The 26,777-nt window shown below is 46.1% G+C and overlaps 1 protein-coding gene across 1 annotated transcript; it reads right to left on the reverse strand.

Moving 5' to 3' along the window:
- Positions 1 to 3,494: 3,494 nt before the first annotated feature.
- On the reverse strand, positions 3,495 to 18,731 carry NIPSNAP1 (nipsnap homolog 1). The gene is made up of 10 exons (XM_060269983.2): positions 18,609 to 18,731; positions 16,049 to 16,176; positions 13,800 to 13,845; positions 11,505 to 11,599; positions 10,126 to 10,196; positions 8,774 to 8,914; positions 7,896 to 7,927; positions 6,714 to 6,808; positions 5,716 to 5,799; positions 3,495 to 4,629 (listed from the first exon to the last, which is right to left on the reverse strand). Exons 1-10 carry the CDS (start codon positions 18,707 to 18,709, stop codon positions 4,565 to 4,567), a joined length of 858 nt encoding a protein of 285 aa, XP_060125966.2. The 5' UTR covers positions 18,710 to 18,731; the 3' UTR covers positions 3,495 to 4,564.
- Between the last annotated feature and the right edge of the window lie 8,046 nt (positions 18,732 to 26,777).

Genomic DNA, 26,777 nt, shown 5'->3' on the forward strand with positions numbered 1-26,777 from the left:
CCCATGGGCTGGAGGTTCCCCATGCCTGCTATATGAGGCCACCCACAACTGCAGAGAAAATTGTTCATACCGTTGGTTACATCTCCTGGGAGTTGGTTTTCCAAGGACTGCTAAACTTGAGTTCCTTTCACCTGGAGAGTTGCTGGGGATTGGGACCTGGGAACTTCTGTGTGCAAAGCAGATGTTCTACCACTGAACCATTGGTCCATCTAGCAGTTTATTACCTACACTGACTGGCAGCAGCCGCTCAGGGTCCAACAAATGATATTCCTTACCCTTCCTGGTGATGCCAAGGACTGAATCTTAGGCCCTTCTGCACACAAAGATGGTGGTCGATTTTATTGTATATAGCCAAAAGGCTTTACAATGGACGAGAATAAAAGGAGAACTCTCCTCTAAGATCATACACGTAACCTGTAGCAGTTTACAACATGTAAAGAAATTTACAACATTAAGACTTAAGACTGGAGTGCATTCACAAAGCTGGAATGCAGCTTCTTGGCTGGCAGTGCAAATTTGGTTCCTTCCTTGGACAGATCGTGAAGCTGAGGCTCCAATACTTTGGCCACCTCATGAGAAGAGAAGAATCCTTGGAAAAGACCCTGGGAAAGATTGAGGGCACTAGGAGAAGGGGACGACAGAGGACAAGATGGTTGGACAGTGTTCTCGAAGCTACGAACATGAGTTTGACCAAACTGCGGGAGGCAGTGGAAGACAGGAGTGCCTGGCGTGCTATGGTCCATGGGGTCACGAAGAGTCGGACACAACTAAACGACTAAACAACAACATCTGCTAGGAGTTCAACTGTCATTTCCTGTGCGGACCGACCCGGAAGCCAGTTAAGAATTGGCGATATAAATTTTGCTCTGGCCGTTGTATACAGGGGGAAAATCAGCAGATAAGTGTGTAATGTCTTCTACCTGATTGCATCCAGATATACATTTGTGATGCATAAGGGAAATTCCCCGAAATCTCCCCTCCAGATATGACAAGGGCATCTGCTAGAACAGGGGTTCAGCAAACTTTTTCAGCAGGGGGCTGGTCCACTGTCCCTCAGACCTTGTGGGGCGCCAGACTATTTTTTTTGGGGGGGGATGAACGAATTCCTATGCCCCACAAATAACCCAGAGATGCATTTTAAATAATTCTACTGTACTCATGTAAAAACACGCTGATTCCTGGACTGTCTGTGGGCCGGATTTAGAAGGCGATTGGGCTGGATCCGGCCCCCAGGCCTTAGTTTGCCTACCCATGTGCTAGAATCTTAGTTCTGCAAAGGTCCTGCGTAGTGGTGGGAAGATCGGAGTCTCAAGGTAATGGGGCCTTGAGTGATAGGTCTTAATTTGGGGGTACGAAGTAGAGTAACGGGCGGCAATGATGGATGTTCTGTCTTACGTTGGCATCCTGATCAAAAATCCAGTTTCCAATGTCACGTGGGCTAAGGGCTAAGTAGTTCTCCATTTGAAGATTATAAGCCCTAAGCCAGGCATTCCCAAACTGCGGCCCTCCAGATGTTTTGGCCTACAACTCCCATGATCCCTAGCTAACAGGACCAGTGGTCAGGGATGATGGGAATTGTAGTCCAAAACATCTGGCGGGCTGAAGGTTGGGGATGCCTGCCCTAAGCTTATCTTGTTACTTTTGTGCCCAGCCCCCCGGTCTTCCACTGAGCTAAGCCCAACCCAACAACATCTGGGAAGTCACAGGTTCCTCATTCCTAGCCTAGTATCAAGTGTATAACACGATGCACAGGGTGGAGAAAGTCAATAGAGGAAAGCTTTTCTCCATCTCTCATAACTCTAGAACTCGGGGACATCCAACCAAGTGGAAAGGTGGAAGGGTTCAAGGCAGACAAAACTCCCGCAAGAGGGAGTGACCGCTACTGGGATTCTCTCCGCACAAAAATGGAAGGATGAAGTTGCCACCAAAGAACAGATAAGTAAGGCAATGGGACTATGCAGAATTGGCAAAGTGAACGGCCCAAATAAGAGAACCTAACAATGATGGCTTTGTGGAAGAACAGAAGCCCTTTTCGGGCTATTTAAGAAAATACGATGAACTGACGAGCAGGATTAGGACTATGAGCAACAGAAGGAATTAAGAAAATACAGCATCAATGGGTCGGAATAAGAGGCAGAAAGTACTGTGCAGCAGAGGGGGAGAAATAAAATGGAAAATGGAGTGGGAAGTTGAAAAAAGACAAATGTATCATGTATTGAAGTGCATAGGTCTAATTCTTGAAAAGTTAATGAAAATTTACAAAGTGGAAGAGGAAAATTCATGGATGAGAAACATTCATGGATGAGGTGGTCACCAACTATTCACGATGGTGATGTTCTCCCTCCATGCTTGAAAGCAGCAATGTTTTTGAACACCCCTTGCTAGGAATCACAGGCAGGCAGAGTGCTGTTGTCCTCAGGTCCTGCATTTGGGATCCCCACTGGGGCATCTGATTGGCCACTCTGAGAACAGGATGCTAGACTAGATGGGCCGTTGACCTGACCTTATGTTTGCTAATCTTGCCGTAGGCTTTGCCCTGGCTCTGCTACATTCCACTGAATTGCCAACAGCTTTGCAAACAAAACAGGCAGCTGAGAGGCAAATTACATAATGAGCAGGTGGCTGGATCCCCACACTCCTGCCTTTCCAGGCCTCAAAGGACAAGTCCTGGTGATGCCTTTTCCCGGCTTGAGGGCCACGTTCCCTCCCGTGTGACCTTCTGGGGGCCACACAGACTGCTCGTAGCACAGACCTCTGCCACAAACACACATGGCAATCCATTACTTTCTTCTTGGCCCCCTGAAATATATACAGCTCACACGGTGCAGCAGTTAAGAGGGACAGACCTGGACCTGGGAGACCAGGGTTCAAATCCCCACACTTGGCTAGGAAGCTCACTTGGGTGTGGCTTTGGTTCAGCCATTGTCCCCCAACCTAAACCTTCCTTGCAGGGTGGACGGGTATTACACCTAAACATTTTTGGTCTTCAGCCTAAAAAATAATAAATGACTTCCTTTGGTCTTCCAGACTGCTCTTTCGACATAGCATCTGTTTTTGTGACCTCAGGTTGCTTCAATTCTCTCCCTGATCCTCCCCTCAATGCATCAACAAAGTAGCAGTGGGACAAAGTTCACACTCAGGTTTTGTTATGTACTGTAAGCTGTGTTTGAGATTATATATTATGCCATTTGTCTCAGAAAAAACCCAGTAAAACTCAATATAAAATGATTAATAAAAATATATAGGGATGCTGTTGAAGGGATAGCTTAGTCAGTAGAGCATGATGCTCTTAATCTCAGGGTTGTAGGTTCGAGCCCCACGTTGGGCAAAAGATTCCTGCATTGCAGGGGGCTGGACTAGATGACCCTCGTGGTCCCTTCCAATTCCACAGTTCCCTGACACTGATCTACAAGTTCGGTATTTCACGGATCTGGAGGAGAGGAAATTTTACTCTAGCCCCACAATGGACAATCAATACACACTGCCACACACAGTAGTATATTAAATATTTTATTGCATGTGCAGCTAGGCTGTTTTAACATGGTCCCTAGGCAGAAGAGCACTTAAAATAAGAACAAGCACAGCCTCACTATGCTACACAGAGATGGGTAATTGGTCAAGAGAAAAGATGAATTGTGCCATTGAGAGGACCTTGTCTCTCTCCACCTCCTCTCTTAACTCACAGCTGGGCGACCACATTTAAACCACCAGGGATTTTTCGGTCTGTGCATTATAGAGAGACCAAGCTAAGCAGGCTAGGAGGACGACACTTTTGGCCTTTCAGAGGCTGCAGAACTACAACTTCCAACAAGCAAGGCCAGCGTGACCATGGGAATTATAGTTCAGCAACATCCAGCAGGTTATAAAGGTTCCCCACACCCGAAGTACACATTCAATACATTACCGAGAACGCTACCCTGTTGTGCATTATAGTCGTACCTCGGAAGTTGAACGGAAACCATTCAACTTCCATTCAATTTCCAAAACGTTTGGAAACCAAGGCGCGGCTTCCAATTGGCTGCAGGAAGCTCCTGCAGCCAATCGGAAGCCGCAGAACCCGCGTCGGATATTCCCCTCCCAGCACTACAATTCCCAGATCGGTTTAATAATCAATCCCTTTCCCCAGGGAACTCTGGGAACTGTAGTTCCAGGAGGGGAGCAGGGGCCTCTTAACGAATCTCAAGATAATTGTGTATGCCACAACAAGCAACAGCCAGCACCCCCCTCAGCAGCTTCATCCAAAGAATCATCAGCCTCTGGAACAAGCCAGACTGGGTCGCCCATCTATGGCAACACGTCAAGCCTCCAAGCTTCTCAGCATCAAAAAGATGAGCTCAGCAGGATTCCGACGCACCTTCTGGAAACCAAGAGACCGGAAGGGAAAGGGAGGAGGAAGGCAAGGAGGTGGGTCTCCAGACAAAACGGCAAGAGAAGGTGGGGGGCAGGTGATGGGGTGAAGAGAAGGTCAGAAAAGAGTGCAGAGAGGATCCGGGCGAAGGAAAATGCGTCCAGCTCAATTTCTTTCTGCGTGTTTTGTGCGGAGAGAGGGCGCCTGGCGACAGCATCATTGCAAGGGGGAGATCTTCAAGGGGATCATGATTCGCGATTCCATGCTCCGGACCAGAGGCACTGCAAAAGGAAAACCCGGTGGTCACTCGGCAAGGACACAGAGCAGAGGATCCTGCCTCTCACTGCCCCCTCCACCCTCACCCTCAACCGGGAGCCCCACACAAGCTCTCTGGTCCAAGGACACCAAAACCGAGCACTGACAATTCATAGAAGGAAGGACTTCTCCAAGGACTGAGTTCTCCCAGGGGGAGAGGCCAGCAGGAACTCACAAGGCGCCAGTGAAGTTAACTCTTCGAAGAGACAAAGCGGCTCAGGCCTAGTGAGCACAGCAAGGCTTCCCAGTAGGTCTTGCCCCGATGAGGCACTTGCGAAGACCGAAGGTCCCCACAGCTCCCTAAGTCTCCTCTTCCCCCATGTTCTTCCCAAACCACCTGGGAATTCCCTGCCTTCATGCCTCCTTTGGTTCTGGGAGACCAGGGAAGAGGGAAGCTGGTCGCAACAGGAGGGGGAGACTTCCTGCTTTCTTCAGCAGCCCACCTAATCTCTGCCCCTTGGTCCTCCTCCTCTCCTGCCTCTGATTCTGAACTGCTCTCTGCCACAGACTCTCTCTCCTCACTAAACCCGGTTACCTCTTCAGCTTCTGACACCTCCTCCTTCCAGTTTGCTCCTTCTTCTCCCTCTGACCAGCTAACTGTCCACAATGGCAAAAGCAAGTCACCTGGTGCCAGGTGATTGACAGGTGGGATGGCCACGCCGCCTGTCAAACTTGGAGGAGGGTGGCAGATATAAGTGTTCAGCCCACTGGCCAGATCTAGTACAGCACCCCTGGTGTGAGGGTACACCTGGATAAGCAACTCCTGAATTTCATATTCAAGCTCAAAAGAAGAATTTTGGAAATGGGACCCTAAGGATTAGGGGGAAGCAAAGCTTTTTCCTGCAGAGGATGTTCAGAAAAACAGCTTCTCTAAGCACCAGGGACTCTGTGAGAGATCAGCCAAGGCAGGGAGTGCAAAAGAAGTGCTCTCATCTCTGTCTCATTCCCAGAGTCTGTCATTGGTTCTGGGCTGGCTCCCCCTAATGTTGGTCTCCTGCCTTGCAAGCCATCAGCCCTGAATACCAGCCACCACTGTGAAAAAGATGCCTCACCTGTATAGTAAACGTTCTCATCCCACCCTCGCTTTCTCCAGGCAGCGTTCCTCGTCTCCTCTCGAGACTGCAGGTCCCTGTAGGCTAGAACGACAGCAAACCACAACATCACAGTAAAGCTCGTCGACACGGGAAGCTTTGTGGCCGCTGCATAAAGTGGTTGACTCATGTTAAGCAGCAGAAAAAGCTAATGCAGTCTTGGTAGACCACAAGCTTAACATGAGTCAACAGTGTGATGCAGCAGCAAAAAATGCTAACACTATTCTAGGCTCCATCAACAGAATTATAGTGTCCAGACCAAGGGGAAGTCATAGGACCACTCTGTTCTGCCTTTGTCAGGCCACACCTGGAGTGCAGTTCTGGGCACCACAATTTAAGAAAGATGTTGACAACCTGGAAAGGGGGCAGAGAAGGGCAACCAAGACATGATCAAGGATCTGGGATCCAAGCCCTATGAGGAACAGTTGAAGGAAACTGGGTATGTTTAGACTGGAAAAGAGCAGGCTGAGAGGAAATATGATAGCCATCTTCAAATATCTGAAGGCGGGAAGGGGGGATGTCACATGGAAGAATGAATGGAAGGTAGGACTTGAACCAATGGCTTCAAATTACAAGAAAGGAGATTCTGGCTAAACATCAGGAAGAATTTTCTGACAGTTAAGAGCCTTTTGATAGTGGATAGTCTCCCTTGGGAGATTGTGGGCTCTCCTTCCTTGGAGGTTTTTAAGCAGAGGTTGGATGCCATCTGTCATGGATGCTTTAGCTGAGATTCCAGCATAGCAGGGGGGTTGGACTTGATGACCCTTGGGGGGGGGGTCCCTTCTATACAATTCTCTGTTTCTATGAAATGTACAGAAGGGCAGGCAATTCAGGGGTAACCCAATGGAGCTCATGGCCACAGGCTTTTTGAGAGGGGTGTAGGGATGTCTTCCCCCAAGACCCTCTGGATCTTTTGGACTTCAACACTTTTCATCAGCCCCATTTGGGCAGCCACTTACCCCACAAGTGATGCACGATGTACAGCTCCCCGATCTGTGAGAAGAAGCCGCCCACAGCTTCCTGGTTCTCTTGGCGATATTTAATGGCCCGTGCCCTGTTCACCAATCAAGGGAGAGAGCAAGACGCAAACAAGTAATAAATGAATCGCTATCATTGGCCATTTCTGCCCTACCCAAAGAGAGAACAGCAAACCTGCGCTTGCCCCACGACTTCAGGGATGTAGCCCTCCAGAGGTTATGGGCCTACAACTCCCAGCCAGCAGCCAACATGGCCCCAAGTGAGGGATGATGGGAGCTATAGTCCAACAGCACAGGCTCCCCAGCTATGCGATGGGTGCATTGCGTCCTTCGAAGTGCGCATAAAAATGCATGCAGCACAGAAAGCAACGTACAGTGGGACCTCGACTTACGAGCTCCTCGACATCCGACGTTTTCGACTTACGAGCGGGAAAAGTGGCTGCGCGCTTACGATTTTTCCGACATCCGAATGGAAAACCCGTTCGCGGCTAGATGCGGTTTCCTCGACTTACGAGTTTTTAGATGCGGTTTCCTCGACTTACGATTTTTTTCGTTTCCAATGCATTCCTATGGGAAACCGCTTTTCCTATGGGAAACTTGACTTACGAAGTTTTCGACCTACGAGTGTGCATTCGGAATGGATTAAATTCGTAAGTCGAGGTCCCACTGTACAAAAACAGTGCCTTAAGGGGAAATGGCAAAACTGTCTCTTTCACTTTTACCTAACGAGCAAAGTCTATGTGTTAGTAGAAATCTAAGTACATAGAAACCAGTATTTCCAAAAATCTCTAAGTGGTAAAAAACAACAACCCACACAACCCATTTATGTAGCAAAATGAACTTAAGTTTGGGATAAATGAGGAACTGAAATTGACACACCCACCACTATTTGTGGAAGCTCAAAGCTGGCTTCATGAAGACAGGCTTGGTTTTTTGCTGCTTATATCTACAATCCTGACGCAAGTCCCACTAAATTCAGTGGGGCCTACTCCCAAGGAAGCAAGGTTAAGCTTTCAGCCTTAGAAACCTTTTTTCTTTCTTTTTTCTGAAAGGGGCAGTGGAAGCTACTCCTCCTTGTACGGTCTTGTAAGGCCAGCAGCTCCACCTCCCGTAAATGATCTTTTGGATAAAGGCACATAAAAGGTATTTGAAAAATCTGCTTACCAGTTATTTCCCCACTCAATCATGGTCCCAGGCTGAAAGCAAAAGGGAGAGGTGATGTGCACAGCTTGTAGTCATGATTGCAAAACTTCAGGGAAAGCTCTCCCGAAGAGTTGTGGTGAGCTTCCCAAGCTCAATCTTTTGGGCATGTAGCTTCATTGATGCACAGGAAACTGAAGTGGTGCTCCAGAAACCTACTAAAGGGCGGGAAACTACAAGGAGGAAGCATTTGGAGGAAATGACTCATTGTTTCAGTTGTCTCTACACTAATGCACAGAGTATGGGAAACAAGCAAGTCAAATTTGAGCTTTTAATACACGATGGAAAATATGACCTAATAGAAATTACTAAAACCTGGTGGGATGAGACTCATGACTGGAATGTAGAAATTGCGGGGTATAATCTATTCAAAAGGAATAGTCCAAAGAGGAAGGGCAGGGGAGATGCATTGTACGTAAAGGATATATACACTTGTGAAAAGATCCATGACCTGGAGCACGGAAGGCAGATTGAGAGTATATGGGTGAAAACTGTAGGAGAGCGAAACAACAGTGACCTTTCAGTTGGGGATGTGTGTGCTATAGACCTCCAAGCCAGACTGATGCCTTCCTAGAGTAGATTACCAAACATTCAAAATGGAGGGATACAGTAGTCATAGGAGACTTCAACTATTCCAATACCTGTTAGAACTCAAATTCTGCAGAGAATGCAAGGTCCAACAAACTCCTCAATTGCCTCGCTGACCATATGCTTTCCCAGAAGGGCGTCAGATGACCCGATGGCCCGTGTAGGTTTCATATTGGCAGAAATGTTCCAGGAGATATTAGTACCCTGAGCTGTAACATCCGCCCCCTCCCTAACATTCAGCCCCCAGAACTCACTTTCAGCTTGTACGTCCTCAGTTCATAGATATTGGGCCCAGGTCGTGGCAAAGGCTCATTCCAAAAGCTGAACTCCAATAGCAGCTGGTTTCTTCGGGACAGCAGCATTTCGCTCCTCTCCTTCCGGAATTCCAGGTACTCCTGAAGAGGGGGAAAGATCAAAAGGGTCACTTCGGCACTTAGCTGTGGGCTTTCAGTACTTTCCATGGGGGGGGGGGGCATGATCCAAGAGAGTGGGCTAGTGTTGTGCTGTGTAAGCATGGAATTTGGTTCTTATATTCTTTCAAGCGAGTTTCTAGTCCTCACTGAAAGTCATGTGTTGACAGTACTTATATGTCAGATGGTTATTGTTTGGGTCAACCCAGCCAGAGTTTGAAGGTGATCTGGAAACTGCAACTAATCCAGAATGCAGCAGCTAGACAGGTGACAAGGAATGGCTACCGAGACCATATGACACCGGTCCTGAAAGACCTACATTGGCTCCCAGTACATTTCCGAGCACAATTCAGAGTGTTGGTGCCGAACTTTATAAAGCCCTAAATGTCCTCGGCCCAGTATACCTGAAGGAGCGTCTCCACCCCCATCGTTCAGCCCGGACACTGAGGTCCAGCTCCGAGGGCCTCCTGGCGGTTCCCTCCCTGCAAGAAGTGAGTTTACAGGGAACCAGGCAGAGGGCCTTCTTGGTAGTGGCACCCGCCCTGTGGAACACCCTCCCATCAGATGTCAAGGAAATAAACAATTATCTAACTTTTAGAAGACATCAGAAGGCAGCCCTGTATTGGGACATTTTTAATGTTTGATGTTTTAATTCTGTTGGGAGCTGCCCAGAGTGGCTGGGGAAACCCAGGCAGATGGGCGGGGTATAAATAATAAATTATTATAGTTAGCCAGGGACTTGAACCAGGGGTCAAATGCACAAGCCTAACACTCTACCCAGAGGGTATCCAATGTGGTAGGGCCACAACTCAGTGGTAGAGCATCTGCTATGTATGCAGAAGGTCCCAGGTCCAATCCCCAACATCTCCATGTTAGGCTGAGAGAAACTCTTTGTCTGAAACCCTGGAGAGCTGCTGCCAGTCAGAGTATACAACACTAAGCTCGCTGGACCAAAGGCCTTCCTATGTTGGCATGTTCCAGGTGTCCCATCATTCTTGATCGAGGGCCATGCTGGCTGGACCGATGGGAGTTGGGGACCCCCAACATCTGGAAGGCATCACCTTGGCTACTCAACTGTGCCATTAAGATTGCTGCCGGCTCTTTGCTGCAGAGACCAGCTAGCCAGATGTGGCCTGGCAGTGCCACCACCGGCTTGCCAGCAGTACACCTGGAGAAGAGAGACCTGTGCTTGGTACCTGGTTCTGTTTCAGCTTGTTCATGCAGTCCACGAGGGCTGGGTAACCACCGGTGAATCGCCAGAGGTGCACTAGGACAAGAAGAGGAGAGCCTCAAATCCGTGCAAGCCCAAACAAAGAAACAGGCCAGAAACCCCAGCTGAAAGCGAACATCCACGTGGCTCACTGCTAGAGCATCCATTTTGCATGCAGAAGGCGATTGTGGTTGATCAAGTCTTGAAATTCCCCTTTTTTTATCGGGAGGAGGAAGGGCTGAATCTCGAGAGCCTCCTTTGGGAATGCACACAGCATCTAGTAATTGTGGATGTATTGCTCTTGCACATGAGAGTCTCTGCTTCTCAATTTGTGTTGTATTATTTTATGCACTGTGGCTTGCCGTTGTTTTACTGATTGTAGTTTAGAAATCATGTATTGTAATTGTCAAGAGTGGATTTCTGTTTAATTTTTATATGCTGATATTATTATTCTATACTGTTCTAATGATTGTTGAATGTTACTTTGTTTGATGCAGGTTACTTATTTTAAAGTTGTGTTTTATTATCACATTTTTGTATTGCATTAGATTATTATAAGGTGTACATTCTTTGTTTCTTTTTTTTACTTGTTGCTGTTTCTTTTTTTTAAGTGTATTTATTAAAGATTTTCTCAAACAACAAAACATACAAAAATACAAAACACACAAAGAAAATTACAAAACATAAAAAAGAAAAAACAAGAATACAAAAAAATACAAAAATGCAAAAACAAAAATTCTAACTATAACCCTTATTTCCAATCTATTGACTTCCTCATTCCACCTCCTTCTGCGATTCTTTACATATCCCCCGTAGTAAACTCTAAATCTTATATAAATTCTAATTGTTACTTTAACTATACCTTAATTCTTTAATCTTTTATATCTTATCCTTTTATATTCTATCTAGATCTTACTTCTTAATTAGATTGTCCTTAACTTCTATCAATACTTATTTCACACCATTGTATTATCTACAACCTCTATTTTATCTCCCTCACTTCCACTAATTCTAATCTATTATACGTTTATTCTTTAAATAAATTTAAAATTTCTTCCAATCTTCTTCCACTGCTACTTCACTCCGATCCCGTACATTCTTTGTTTCTTCAGCTTGTAAACCACATTGAGTATTTTAAGATAGAAAGACGGTATACAAATTGAAAGTGATGATGATGGAGGTTCTGATTAGAGGCAGTGGCTAACAGATTACGGATTTGTTTTTTTTTTTTAAAAAAAAAAAAGACGGAGGGGGAGAATGGGCTGAATCACTATGGCTCCCCGAGTCATATGCAATGAACTTCCTGTCAAGGTAGAACTCAAAGGCCCCTAAACCCACCCTGCATGGTTGGCCCTGCCCCCTCACCTGCCTGGTCCTGTTCACCGTACCAAGTATTCCAGTTGCCAACCAGGTCGCAGGGGTAGTCCGAGTCCGAGTGCAGCTTTGGAAGTACCTGCTCCCTGCAAAGCAGACATGGAATCGACAGGCAAGGTGGGTATAGCCAAGGCTCACATTTATTGTTAGCAGCAATTATTCATAACAATACCTACGGCATCACCTTAGTCCACATTTGTCCCTTCAACCACTTCGATCAGCAGAACTGGCACTGTTACAAGTACCACGTAATGCCTGCTCCGCATTTGTAAAAACTTGATATTTTAGTGTGGCGGCACCTACACTTTTGGTTTTGTTTTATTCAATTTAATTCAAATTTATTATTACGGTTCTTGACCAGCACACACATAAATATGCAGTACATAATAAAAGAAAAACAATAATAATCTAAAAATAGGCAATAAGTATAAATTTTAACAGTTGTTTAAAAGAAAACTGATTAAAAGGAGTGTTACTACTTAGGGACTACAGCGGTTAATATCACTGGATCCTCTTTAGCTAGTCCTGAAGATGTTCTGAAGATATTTTGACACTGCTAATTAGATTAGACTGAATTTTTATGGTTTTATTATTGTCAGTTTTATACATTTCAATAATTTTACAATCATTTAAACATTTCAAAACTCGACTCCCCCCTTTCTGCGGTTGCTTAAATTATCCCCCCCCCCACATATTCCAAATTAACTTCATTTACTCATTTACTTTAAACATATACTCTTTAAAAACTGCAGGTTATTACAATAATCCTACCAATGTTCTTATCTGTTTGTAAATATTCAATAAACTATTTCCATTCCTTTATAAAAAAAAAGCTTGTTATCTTGATTTCTTATTTTTCCTGGTACGTTTTTGCCATTTCTGCATATTCCGCAAGTTTTTGTACCCATTCTTCTTTCTCTGGGACTACTTCTTTCCATTTTTGGGACGAGTAACATTCTTGCCACTGTAGTCACACACATGAATAAACTTCTATAATGTTTGGGTAGTTCTGTCCCTAAAATTCCCCAAAGCACCTACACTTTGGAACTCCCTGCCTGTTGATATCAGGCAGGTGCCTTCACAGGCGGACCTAGTATTATGAAAAGTTGAAAAGCGTCTCTCTCTCTCTCTCTCTCTCTCTCTCTCTCTCTCTCTCTCTCTCTCCACACACACAATTTAATACACCTCTAGCTATTGTTGTTGTTTATTGGATTTTAAATTATGTTCCTCCTTACACACAGCCCCTGCCTCTAAAAACAAGGCTGAGAACACACTATACTTTTAAACAAATGCTGTCTGATTTTTTTAAAGGAAAACTTAGGGGGGGGGGCAGAATGCAGTACCTGGAAAGGACAGGATGGATGGAATGGAGTGTCTGGGGGCCCAGAAATGGAAAGAAGATAAAGTCCTGACCAGGAAGAATGGCAGATGAAGCTTATGGACTATGCCAAAATGGCTAAAAAGACTGGAAGACTCAGAAATCAGGAATACTAAAAATTTTAATAAGGAATGGGGGGAAATTGTAACTTATCTTAAAGACCACTGTAAACAGTTAAAATCGTTAGTAGGATTGGAATATCACTTGTAGTTTAAGGATGAATTCTGGACATAATGGAACAGGTAAAAAGATTTGTATCATCATAAAAGATGCCAGAGGAAATTATTAATAATAGGGACCCACAAAGGGGAGGATGGAAGTCCAGGAGATTCCTTGGAATCTTGTTTTTATGATTCACACTTAATATGTCTCCACCCCCATCGTTCTGAGGTCCAGTACCGAGGGCCTTCTGACGGTTCCCTCGTTGCGAGAAGCCAAGTTGCAGGGAACCAGGCAGAGGGCCTTCTCGGTGGTGGCACCTGTCCTGTGGAACGCCCTCCCATCAGATGTCAAAGAGAAAAACAGCTACCAGATTTTTAGAAGACATCTGAAGGCAGCCCTGTTTAGGGAGGCTTTTAATGTTTAATTGTTTTATTTCATTTTTCTGTTGTAAGCCGCCCAGATGGGCAGGGTATAAATAATAAATTGTTGTTGTTGTTGTTGTTGTTGTTGTTGTTGTTATATATCTCTGTAAAATTTTAATTTGAAAGACCAAATAAATAAATAAATATTTTAAAAGGAATGGAGTCTCTGGGAAGATGGGAGTAGGAACTGGACGGCTCCCTGAACACTGCAGCAGAATTCCCGTTTGTGGAATTTTATTATTGAATTGCACTATGCTGTCGTTAGGGCCTTTAAAATAACCTCTCTTCTCAATCTCAGGATTCCTGACAGCGGGAGAGACTTACGTCAGGTTGTTATAGGCATCCAGGCACTCAGGTTTCACATTGTGGACTGAAATGACAAAGAAAACAGTTGCATTTGGCTTAGCATCAAATGCAAAACAACGGGGAGGGAGGAAGAGCGGAGGAAGCAACCGAGCTTGCAGGAAAAGAGTCTCCTTGAACAGCACCAACTCGCTCCCCTGGTGAGCTAGCAGGGAAATTATTTGTGGCTGCCCCACAGCACCACAGAAAGCATTCTGCACCAAAGAAATAACAACACATTTCCTGAAGCAACAAGTATTCTGGCCAGATAAAAGACCCATCAAGAATCCAGATTCTATTCCAGAATCCAGATTCTGTTCTCAAATTCTCAAGTAACGGCAACAGGGTGTTTTGTTTTGAAATGGAATCCTAGAACTGTAGAGATGGAAGGCACCCCAAGGGTCATCGAGTCCAGCTCCCTGCGAGACAGGAATTATGGCTAAAGAATCGCTGACAGGTGGCCCATTCCACCAGTGTTTAAAAACCTCCAATGAAGGGAAAAGGCCACTACCTTCCAAAGGAGCCCATTCCACTGTCAAACAACTCAAAAGTTCTTCTGAACGCTCCGTCAGAATCTCCTTCCTTGTTGTTTGAATCCATTGGTTTGGGTCCTATCTCCTGGAGCAGCAGAAAAACAGCTTGCTCCACGTGACAGCACTTCAGATACTGGGATATTATTTTTTGTGCATTATTCCTGCTTAACCAGCACACTTAATTCTGAGTGTCTGTTTGTCTGTGTGTTTATTATTTGCATCTTGCACAGAATTTGGAACTTCTTGGAGGCAAGAAACAGATTTGGCGGTGGGGTGGTGGTGGTTTGACTAAGTCTGCCATGGACCCTGATAGATTGGTTGGAAGCAGGCAGCAAGAAGTCACTATATCACAGGCAACAGAGACTGTCAATGTAGCTTCTGTAATCATGAGGTCGAGAAACTTGACTCGTTGCCCTCCAACCAATGCCTTAATATTAAGCGTTTCTCCTTCATCCTTTTACAACACCTGGCATCCATTCATCTCCCATTTGAGACGCAACCATCAATTGAGACAGCCTCCCCAGATCCGGAGAAACATATGGAGAGACCTAATTGGACTAGACTTTAATACGCATTATAAACTTCTTCTAAGCAGCAGTTCCAGCTTTAAGCTGCTGCTATACTTTGTTTCCGAGAAATAACACACCAGCTGCTATTGCTGTTGGTTATTGTACAGTCGTACCTTAGAAGCCAAACAGAATCCGTTCCGGAAATCTGTTCGACTTCCAAACCGTTTGGCAACCAAGGTGCGGCTTCCGATTGGCTGCAGGAGCTCGTCTGGCATGCAATTGGAACCCGTGTCGGACATTTGGCTTCCACAGAATGCTTGCAACCCGGAACACTCACTTCTGGGTTTGCAGCGTTCAGGAGCCAAAATGTTCGACTGACAAGGCGTTCAGCTTCCTAGGTACGACTGTATTTTGAATTACGTTTCTTATATGTGAAAAAGTAAAATAATTATAATTTAAAATATATACTGTACCGTATATTAAAAAGTTTTCAGAAAGCCAAAGTTCTGCACCAAGAAGCTTCCACGGTTTTTACGCAAAGCCTGGAAGACTCTTCGTCTATCACCTACCTCCCCACGCTGCTCTGCTGAATATATAGACATTCGAACTAGGTTTATCCAACCCATCTTATATAAGTTTCCTGGGCATTCGGAACACCACATCTCCCTATTACTACAGGACGAGAGCCCAGAAATCACATATTCAGTTGCCAGATTTTGCGCTGCCATGATAGGTATCCGACGAAGAATGGTCTATACTACAATTCAATCCTAAACTGAAGGCCCATATTGTTAGATCCGCACTTCTGAAGCCCACCCCATATAGCTGTATTAACTGATCTTTTAATTTTTCTTATAAATTTTTGCTCACCCATCGTCTATGCTTAATTAAGTATTCTATGTATATGTTTAAATCTACGTTTGGTTCTTGTTCCCCTATATTTAATAATTATTCGCTTAGATTCATACTGTCATGCTACTTATTTAGATGTTTACGGTCTATGACCGTAATAAAGTAATAAAATAAATGCTTTGCTGGACAGAAGACAGGAAATCTGCTGCTGGTGGTACTGCTTAGTCCTTACCCGTGGACCAGCCCTCTGCCCTCACCCGAGCAGAAAGCAACAGAGAGGTTTATGGCCAGAGCAGAGGGGAAAGGAAGCTTAGGGGCAAGGGGGGTGGCGGCTCACACTGTATCTTGTACAGGTGGTTGGTCTCTTTCTTTGACAGGAGGTTGGAATGAGCATCCTTTCGGGGGTCCACTTTGTGGACGAAGAGGGAACGGAACCAGCTGCTTTCGTGGTCTTTGGAGTAGTCCCTGAAAGAAAACACAGGTGTCAGAAACATAGCTGCCAAGTCTCCCGCTGAAAAATGTGGGATCAGCAGCGGCGCGGCACCGAACGTTGGCTAGTCCCAAGCGACACCGTAGAAGCAACTTCCGGTGCTGGCGCCGCCTGATTTCCGGTGCCCGTACATGGGTAGCGCAGTACCGGAAGTCACTTCTACGCATGTCCGGACATGCATAGAAGCGACTTCCAGTGCCGTGCTACCCATGTCTGGGCACCGGAAATTGGGCGGCGCCAGGACCCAAAATGGAGCCTCCCTGGCAGGTAGGAAATCCGGGGGATTTACGGGATTTTTTCCAATCCGGGCTGCCAGCAGGAAACGGTTTAAAATACGTGGGTTTCCCGCAAAAAATGGGAGACGTGGCAGCTATGGTCAGAAAGGCAACCCACAAAAGGAAAGAGGAGGTGGCAGCCTTCGCAGCAAAACATCCGGACCAGGTTTCTGAATTGCAGTGCACCTGGTTGCCTATGGCGAGTGAGAAATGACCTCCAGGCGACCAAGGAACAGGACAAATGTCGATTCATTACTTCTCAAAGGCCAATAATGAGTTTCAGTCCCTATAATTTGCATAAATCAGCATAAGGGTTCTGAAGCAGGTAGCCTTCCTTGTTTTAAGTTATTATGCCCTTGTGTTGTGGATAATTCTGCATCAGTTCACATGGGCTCTTAAAAAAACGAGCTGGTAGAGGACAAATGGAGCATTTTGCAGCTTGGAAAACTGCTAGTGGTTTAATTTAGTTTCGCATACCAGCTTGCTCCAAGCTTCATTCCCAGCTGTAAAATGGGTGCAGCTGAAAACATTTTTGTTCAGGCAAGCTTATCCAGACATGCAGAATGTCAGCATCTGTTTGAATCTGCTTTTTACCTTATTGTTGATTTTAAAATTATTTTAAAACAGTTGTTTAAAACTTTTTTAATGGTAATTTTAACATTTTGCTCTTTTTGCAAACTGCTTTGAGGTTATTACAATCCATCGGTATATAAATCTTGTGAAATAAGAGTGAAATGTGAATCAGACAGACCCCACATTTCACCTCTACCCCCCCCCCTGCAAAATCTAGGAGATGAAGAATAATAATCCAAAACTACGTCACAAGGTTGGATAACTGACATGAAAGGGAAGTTTACGGTACAAATATGGTTATGTAGAAATTCTGATCAAGCTTCTCTCTCTCCCCACGTAAAAATAAAATATCTCTCTGCAAAAGCTGCAAAATAAAAAACGAACGGCTTCTCTCGAACACAGCTCTACCGAGCAATGGGTACCATTCCAGTCCAGCGAATGTTATGGATCTAATATTCTGCCTCTGATCTAAGATGGCAACTAGATAAATAAAGAGAGAGATGGGGAGAGTGAGAGAGAGAGATACCCTTTCTTTGAGGCCAAGACCTTTGCACCAATGCTGATCATTCATTAACTTCAGAAAATAGATGGTAAACAATCCATCAGGGAGGCAAGGATCCCCACTGGCCCCTTCAGGGGCTGCGACTATGTGAACATGGACACCAGTGTTCCCCAATCTGGTGCCCTCCAGCCATAAGATGCTGGGGTCGGTGGCAGCTGGAGTCCAAAATTGCTGGAAGGCACCAAGTTGGAGAAGACTGACCTGTTATCCAAGGACTCGTAGCTAATCTCTAGTCTAGTCCAAAATTCCAGCTTTCCAAATACAGTAATTTGTTACTTACAGCGCAAGCCTAATAAGTCCATCTACTCAGACAAAAATCCTGCTAGATTCAGTGGGGCTTACTTGCAGTTCAATGGGATTAGCTTTGCAGCCTAAGGCGTCATAGAATCTTAAGAAGTTGGAAGGGACCCAAGGGGCATCTAGTCCAACCCCCTGCAATGCAGGAATCTTAGCTAAAGCATCCATGACAGACAGAAGAGGGAAAAGAGAGAAGACTCTCAAAACTCGCAAGAGTCAAGCAAATGAGTACTGTACAGTATTTTAAAACAGAAAGGGTTGAATCCAACAAAGTCAAGAGCAGGCCCATTGAAGTTCATGGCACTAGGTTAAGTAATGTCCATTAAGTTCAATGGGCCTCCTATGAGTAGAACCCCAACGTTGGATACGACCCTAAAATCCACTGCGTTTTAAGAGCACCCGGTGGCAAAAAGCCGCCCCTGTCGCTTCCAGCGCCAGTCCTCACTAGCCCTCCAAGAGCGCAAAGTGAAAAAGATCCTTTTCCTTCCTCCTGGGTTTGTTGCGGGCCTTGGTTGCGATCCTAAGGCAGACTTGATATCTCCCCCCCCCTTTTTTTTTTTTGCTGGAGATTAACCCTTTGGCACCCGGGGAGCGCCCGTGGCGCAGGCAGAGGCGCAAGACTTTGGGCATGGAGAGGTGCGCAAGGCAGCATCGGGGGAGGGCTCCGGGTGGGGATGAGAGGGGAGGGCAAGCTGCTCACCGGGCCCCGCCGCTTCCGCAGGCCAGGCAAGGGTCTCCGCCCCGCAGCGCCGCCATTAGCAGCAAGCGCCGCGCCGGCATCCCGCACGCCCACGTCGCCATCTTCGCTCTCGCCCGCGGCTCCAGCAAGACCCGGCCGAGAGGAGGGAAGAGGAGGAGGAGGAGGCGCCGCCGCCGCCGCGACGCTTTGGGGCGGATCTAGGTGCTCAGATGCGGCACACCACCGCCCCCTCCCCGGGCGTGGGAGGGACCCCTGGGGTCTCGTAACAGCCGCAAGGGGGCGTCAGCTGCCGGCAGCCTTCATGCGGACTAGCCACCTGACACTATCCCTTTAAAGCGCGTTCGAAGGGCAGGCTTTCCCGCAAGGGATTCTGGGCCGTGTAGTTCACCCTTCGCAGAATTACAATTGCCGGCGCCCTTAACAAAACTACAGCGCCCAGAATTCTTTGGGCGGGGAAAAAAATGCTTCGAAGGTTGCCGCGTTTGGGGCTTTTTTTAAGTTTAGAGAAAAGGCGATTAAGAGGCAACACGACGGAAGTTTGCAAAAGTATGCATGGAGCTGGGGGAAAGCTGTTCTCCTGTGAGTTCAACAGCATTCTTGGTGCCTTAGCTTCATGGATTTTAAACTTTGTCCCAAGGACTTTGTTATAAGAATTTTGAGGTCATATATATATATATATATATATATATATATATATATATATATATATATATATATATATATATATATATATATATATATATATATATATATATATATATATATATAATAATAATAATTGTTCATAAAACATGTACATGAATGTACAGTACAGGCACATGTCTGAAGCAGCACAGGAAGACAGGCCTTTCTGACACCATTTTGACTCTCTCTCTGACCAGGTGTTCCTCTGCAAGGAAGAAGGGGGGTGGGGGGAACCTTCTCATTGTCTCAGGAATTAAAGTGATAATCCCTGGCATCCTGATACCTGGGTGCCAGACAAAAGGGTGTGATTAACTTGGCTGGGAAACAGGGAAATGTAAATATCTCTCAATTTTGTTGATTAGGTTTTGGGGGCAGGGGGCAGGGTGCAGACTGCTCAGATTACTGCCACCAGACCTCCCCTTTCATGATGTACCTATGGTGAATCTAGGGAGGGGGGGTCTTGGGCTACACCCCTTCTGTGACATATGGATGATGCTTCTGGGGGGTGGGCTGAAACCAATTTCAAATTTCTTTTTAAGGGCAAGACATCTTTGTTTGGGGTCCCTTCCTTGTTCTCCTGCGTGAGAGGAAGGACCCTGTTGCAACAGCGAAAATAAAAGTGCCTTGCTTCGTACGTCCTGGTTTGGTCTCTGTTATTTGGTGGGCAGGAGACGCTTAAATTCGTCTGCTTGCCTGGATCCTTGGGCTCTCCCTGGGTCAGGATCCATTTCTCTGGGTTCATAGGAACCAGCTTAAATTTTACTTCAACTTCTTAACTTTCTCGTGTTTTGTCGCTGCTTTACATAACTGATGATCCTCGCCCGCCAACAAACAAAATTCCAGCCAGTTTGAGGGACGGTTTGCTTGCTTGGGAAAGCTGTTCTCATAACGCTAGCACTCCTCACCATCAATATTTGTATATTGCTTAATACCCCAAACCCCTGATAAAGAAAAACAGGGGGGGTTGGCTTTTGCTGCCCAACTGCCCCAAGGGATTGGGCCTAAATCCATAATCCGTCAGAGATGAATGGATGGAAGCAGGTCGGCAGTGAAAGCAAGGCAGATCTTTATTTTCCTGTTGCAACTGAGTTCCCTCCCCTCCTAGCAAGGAGGCAAGAGAGACCCAGAGCCCAGAAGAAACATCTCTTTTAAGGGTTTGCATTTTGGCGTGGAGAAGAAGGACATCCTCTCTACAGTTAAAAATTACATCTCACACTAGCTGTACCCGGCCACGCGTTGCTGTAGCTGGTGTCGGCGGTTGCGGGGCCCGGCCTGCCTCTCGCTGCGAAGGCGGTTGTGGGTCCCAGCCCGCGTCTTGTGGTGTCTGCGTCGTCAGTGTCTGCGGCTGAGGGACAGCCTGCCTCTCATGGTGGAGGTGGTGGTAGTGGTGGCGGGGCCCGGCCTGCCTCTTGTGGCGTTGGTGTGGGAAGTAAGTAGTGTCGAGGTCCGGCCTGTCTCCTGGGCTGGCTGTCGGCCTCCCTTTCTGTCCGGTGAGGATAGGCGAGGCCCGGCCTGGCCTGGCTCTCGGGGCGTCAGCATGGGAGTTGCGGGGCCCGGCCTGCGTCTCCCAGCGGCGGTGGTGGTGGCGATTGCGGGGCCCAGACTGCCTCTTGTGGCGTTGGTGGTGTCAGTGGCTGTGGGTGGTGTGAGGTGAGGAGCGGCGAGGCCCAGCCTGCTTCCCCAGGCTACCTGCCAGGGCAGTCTCGAGCAGGTCGGGCGCCCTGGCGCTGAGGGGCAGAGATCGCTCCGGCGCCCCCGCCCTCGCAGGGTGCAGCATGGCTTCCACGCGGCTTTGCCGCGCAGCGCCCCGCCTACCGGCCCAGCACCCTAGCGCACCGCGCCACCGGGACTCTACCTAGAGGCGGCCCTGCTACCTGCTGCCCTCCCTCTCCATCCTGCGACTATGGATCTGGTGAGGTAGGAGGAGGGGGCGGGAACGTGGAAACGTTCCACCACCCCCTCCGGTTCCCCGAAGAGTCTATGACGTCCAACAGATGGCACTATTGCTACACAAACAGATACGGCATCTGTTCCTTTGACGACCACTGGAGGGCGGTATTTGTGTACACAAAATCATGTTTTTACCTGTGACAGGTACGGCACCTATATAATTTAAGCTTATGCAAACACTCGCATATTGGAATGGAACGTTGTGTCAAAATTTCAACGCAATCGGTCAAGCGGTTTCTGAGAAACGTCATCATACACAAACATGGACATTTTACATTTCTATAAAGGTGGGGTTGCTGTGGCTCAGGCAGGCCAAGGTGTGTTATTCTTGAATATCTAGCAAGTTTGACATAGTTCCAGACACAGTTTACAGAAAACATTAGCATCTGATAAGACAATTAGGATGCCAGCAGGCATCCCTCAATGCAGAGCATCTGAGCAAACAATGACATAGGAAAGAAATCCATTCACGAAAGTCCCCTGTTCTCACGCAAGGAGGACTAAGGAGGCAGAGGAAATATTGAGAGTCTTTAGCAGAGCCAAGATGGCTTTTGGATTGCTCTCCTGTACTATTTTAGACAGGTGGCTTATATATTTATGTATGTGTGTTTACCTTGTGCAATTATCGACATTTTTTCTATATTTGAGACCTTTGAATTTCTATAACACCTGTAAGCAGTTTACATAAAACACAAAAAGGTATTTTTAAAAAAAGAATGAAAAATGCAATCAAAACCAAAAATACAAAGGAATACATTGGTAAAAACAGAGAAGCCATTGATGAAACATTGAGTTGTTGTTTAGTCGTTTAGTCGTGTCCGACTCTTCGTGACCCCATGAACCAGAGCACGCTAGGCACTCCTGTCTTGCACTGCCTCCCGCAGTTTGGTCAGACTCATGTTGGTAGCTTCGAAAACACTGTCCAACCATCTCGTCCTCTGTCGTCCCCTTCTCCTTGTGCCCTCCATCTTTCCCAACATCAGGGTCTTTTCCAGGGAGTCTTCTCTTCTCATGAGGTGGCCAAAGTATTGGAGCCTCAGCTTCACGATCTGTCCTTCCAGTGAGCACTCGGGGCTGCTTTCCTTAAGAATGGAAAGGTTTCTTTTCAATAAATAAAAAAAAGAATGGATAGGTTTGATCTTCTTGCAGTCCATGGGACTCTCAAGAGTCTCCTCCAGCACCATAATTCAAAAGCATCCATTCTTCGGCGATCAGCCTTCTTTATGGTCCAGCTCTCACTTCCATACATCACTACTGGGAAAACCATAGCTTTAACTATACAGACCTTTGTCGGCAAGGTGATGTCTCTGCTTTTTAAGATGCTGTCTAGGTTTGTCATTGCTTTTCTCCCAAGAAGCAGGCGTCTCCCAAGAAGCAGGCGTCTCAATTAACATTGAGTTAAATATCAATAAATCACAAAACAGAATAGTGTGATTAATCTTAATAGCCCAACGATGCCTGCTTAAATATAGGTCTTTAGGAGGTGTTTAAAACTTACCACTGTTTTCTGCTTCATGAGCAGCTTGTGGAAGGGTGTTGCCAGTGTAATCATTTTTCTTTTTGTCTGCCGCATTAAAATCAATAAATTTAACTGAAAAGAAGAGGATTTGCTGCTCGAGGGTGACAGAGCCTTTGATCCACCTTACTTTTGCAAACCTAAAGGTCCAGTGTGAGACTGAATACCTCCAGCAAAATCAGGAGGCAAGCAAAGATGGCAATTCAATAATTATAACAGAAATACATAGCAAAGGCCCCCGAGTGCAGCTTACTGGTAATCTAATTCAAAACATAATATAGCAATCCCAAATAAACAACCTGATTCCAGTAATCCTCTGGAAATGAATTTTTAATCAAGGCTTATCCCACGATTCGTGTACACATTTCCCAAGCTTTATACTGTATACATATTTGTAAATCGTCTCATCTGAATCCTTTAAAAATGTCTAGCAACTTAAATATGTATTTATTAAAGAGCCACCAATAAACACATTTTCTGGCTTCCTGCGGATTGAAATGTTCGAGACAAAACACGAAAATCAGGACACGCAGTCATTGAGCTGGAGACAGGAGAACGAAAGCAGAAAAAGGAGTCGGGTCCAGCAATTGCATTTCAATTTAAATGGGAGCGAAAGGATGTCTGGGTGCAGAAAATAAAGTCTGACATTGACAAATCCACTCTTGGGCTTAATTCTTTTTCTATTCTCAGGGAAAGGAGAATTTCAATTGCTCTTGGCAAAGCTCCTGAAGAAAGTGAATTATCTCTATTCTTAAGGAAGGTGACCCACATTGAGAGATTGGCCAAAGAAACACAATGGGCGTCTCAGGGAAGAGCCTGATTCTGAAGAGATCAGGGCCCCTTCACAGAGCCTGGTTCATTCCGGGTTGCCCCAGCCACTCTAGGTAGCTTTCAACATACTTAAAAAAAACATTTAACATTTTTTAAACCTTCCCTATGTGTAAAGGGCTACCTTTGGTTACTTATCTCCTTGGCTCAGGAGTTCCATAACTCCGTACCCTCCAACTTTTCTCCAATGAAAATAGGGATGTCCTAAGGAAAAGAGGGTCATTCCGGGATCAAATCAGAAACTGGGACAGATCTTGTAAATCCGGGACTGTCCCCAGAAAATAGGGACTCTTTTGAGGATCTGGACCTAAGGTGCAAGGACCAAATGTGGCCCTCTAGCCCTCTTTATTTGGCCCTTTTAACGCCCCTCAGGCCACACCCCTCACTGATCCTGCTTTGTACCAAAAATCAGAGGTGGGGACCATCAGAGCCAGGGGCACAACATGACCCCCGCCAAGCCTCTCTGTCTGGCCCTGGGACTCTCCCCAGGCCACATCCCCTCCTGCACCTTGCTTGGGTGTTTCTGCTTCATTGGACGGTGTCCTTGAACTCTGATTGTGCCTCTTGCTTGAAGGATAGAGTGTGTTGTGTGTGCCTACATGTTTGTGTGTGTAGAAACTACGGTAGCCCACTGTACAAAGGCAAAGTCAACATTGATTGCTCCACCCGCTGTTGCTCCTGGCCCCGCCTACCCCTGGCATGTGCCCCGCCCCCGAAGGTTGCCCAGAATGGAATGCGGCCCCCCTGTTGAAAAAAGGCTCTGCACCCCCATATTAAAGCTTTCCACTTGGCTAACAATCAAATGTTGATGTCCTGAGACCCATACGTGCTTCTGGTTCTCATGTATGTAATAAGCAAAAATCTGCCCTTATTCCCTTATGGCAGGGGTGGCCAACTCCCAAGGGACTGCGATCTACTCACAGAGTTAAAAACAGGCAGTGATCTACCCCCATTTTTGGGGGTTCAGGTTGAGCTTTTTTTAGGGAGGAAAGCCCGTTTTTTAGGGGTTCAGGTCAAAATTGTTGACCTTTTTTAGGGGAGTCGAAGTTGTTGAGCTTCTTTGAGGGGAGCCAGTGATCTACCAGTGATCTACCACGATCTACCTGTTGGACGTGCCTGCCTTATGGGGTACACAAGAGCCCTTATTGCAGTGTTTCTCAACCAGTGTGCCTCCAGATGTTTTGGGACTACAACTCCCATCATCCCTAGCTAGCAAGACCAGTGGTCAGGAATGATGGGAGTTGTAGTCCCAAAACATCTGGAGGCACACTGGTTGAGAAACACTGCCTTATTGGGTTCTCCATCGGTCAGAGAATATAACAGAGGCCAACCAGAGAAGTTTGAGAAGCAAAGCCTTTATTTTTGCTGTTGCAACAGGGTCCTTCCCCTCACGCAGGAGAACAAGGAAGGAACCCAGAACAAAAGAGAACCTCCACTTTTATCAGTTTTCCCATCACCAAGAAACATCTCCAATACATCATTCCTACCTCACAGCTATGTGATCAATACCTCACAAAAAAGGTAGAAATCTGAGCACTTTTGACACCTCTCCTAGTCCTCCTCTCACCCCTCCCAAGTGTGAATTCCTAAACACAAAGAGAAATTAACATTTTCGTAAGAGTTGATCACTGTCTTTTGTTCGGAGGAGTCTTCTATTGTGAATGAGATGGCTAGCAGTCTGGCACCATTGATGGGGAAATGTCCAGTTGGCAGAGCCTCCAACTTACAGGATTATGGCTCCCAAGTTGCTAGTCATGTGGAAATGTGTGTGTGTGATTCAGTGGGGTGGGGGAAATTCCTACAACAAGATGGATATCACTAATTCTGGTCAGTTTGGGAGAGTCAAAATGGTTTTCAGGCCTGTCTTCCTGTACTGTTTGATTGGTAAATTTATGAACATTTATTATATATGTGTGACCTCAAAATTCTTATAACATGTACAAAGTACAAAATCATTTTTTTCTCTGAAAAAATTGAATTGTTTTGGTCCAGACAGAGCTTGCTCAGTAATAACGCTTAATATATTATATTTGGATGAGAGCCAGGCACAGAGACTTGTAATCCGGCGGAGAAGATGAAGTCTGGAAACATAAGCAAGTGAATAAATAAAAAGCAACAATTTTCTTTATTTTTTTTTTAAAGCCCTCAGCATTCTTTGGTATAGGCCTTAGGGTATCATAGCAGGGCTACAACACTTAATGGATAAGATGAATTGATTTTAAAAGGTGCCTCTAAGTAATTGAGCGGCAAATGTTTAACTACATTAAAAACACAGGGAGCAGCTTTCCGCTGAGTCAGACCTATTGGTCCATCTAGCTCAGATTGGCAGCAGCTCTCCAGGGTTACAGGCAGGGCTATTGAATGAATGAATTTATTAATACGGTCACAGACCAGCATCAAGGCAGGGCTATTCCCAGCCCTACTTGGAGATGCTGAGAACTGATTGATTTCATTGCATTTGATTTGTATTTTACCTCTTTCTCCAAGGAGCTCAGGGTGACGTCCATGGTCATCCCCCTCCTCGTTTAATCCCTACAACAACCATGCAAGGTAGGTTGGGCTGAGAGAGGCAGCGAATGTCCCCAGGTTCCTCCAGTGAGCTTCATGGCCAAGAGGGGATTCGAACCCTGGTCTCTCAGGTTTTAGTCCGACACTCTAAGCACTACACCACACTGGCTCCCAGGTTTAACCTGGGGCAACATCACTGCGTATAATTTAAGGGCCGGGCTTACGGCATATATGGCCCATGACGGCATCTCTCTGCTGGGAAGTTGATCACTGATTAGGGTGTTACAAATGGCTTGCAGACAAGGCTTCGGTCTGCACCTTCAACGCTGTGCTGGCCAGCTTGGGGAAGTGAATTATGAAAGCCTTTAATACCTTTGACTCTGTAAATGACCCACAGTGACAATCGGGAAGATACAGCATCCACTTGGGAGGCTTAGCATGTGCTTTGAGGGAAACAGATCTCTTTGGAACAGCACACTGGCTGAGTTTCAATAAAGCATTCCCATTGCTGGTGATCGATGGAGGAGCTATAGGCAAGTCACTGAAATAAGTGGATCAATTGCCTTGCACCAGCCGCGGAGAACTGATTGCTAATCGCCTGAAAAGAACCCTCTGACACTCATGCAAAATTCCCCATGTGTTTGCGCCTGAAGTTAATAAGCTTGGAGATAATAAATGGTTAA

The sequence above is a fragment of the Zootoca vivipara genome, chromosome 16, assembly GCF_965207765.1.
Source record: "Zootoca vivipara chromosome 16, rZooViv2.hap1.1, whole genome shotgun sequence".
Lineage (NCBI taxonomy): Eukaryota > Metazoa > Chordata > Lepidosauria > Squamata > Lacertidae > Zootoca > Zootoca vivipara.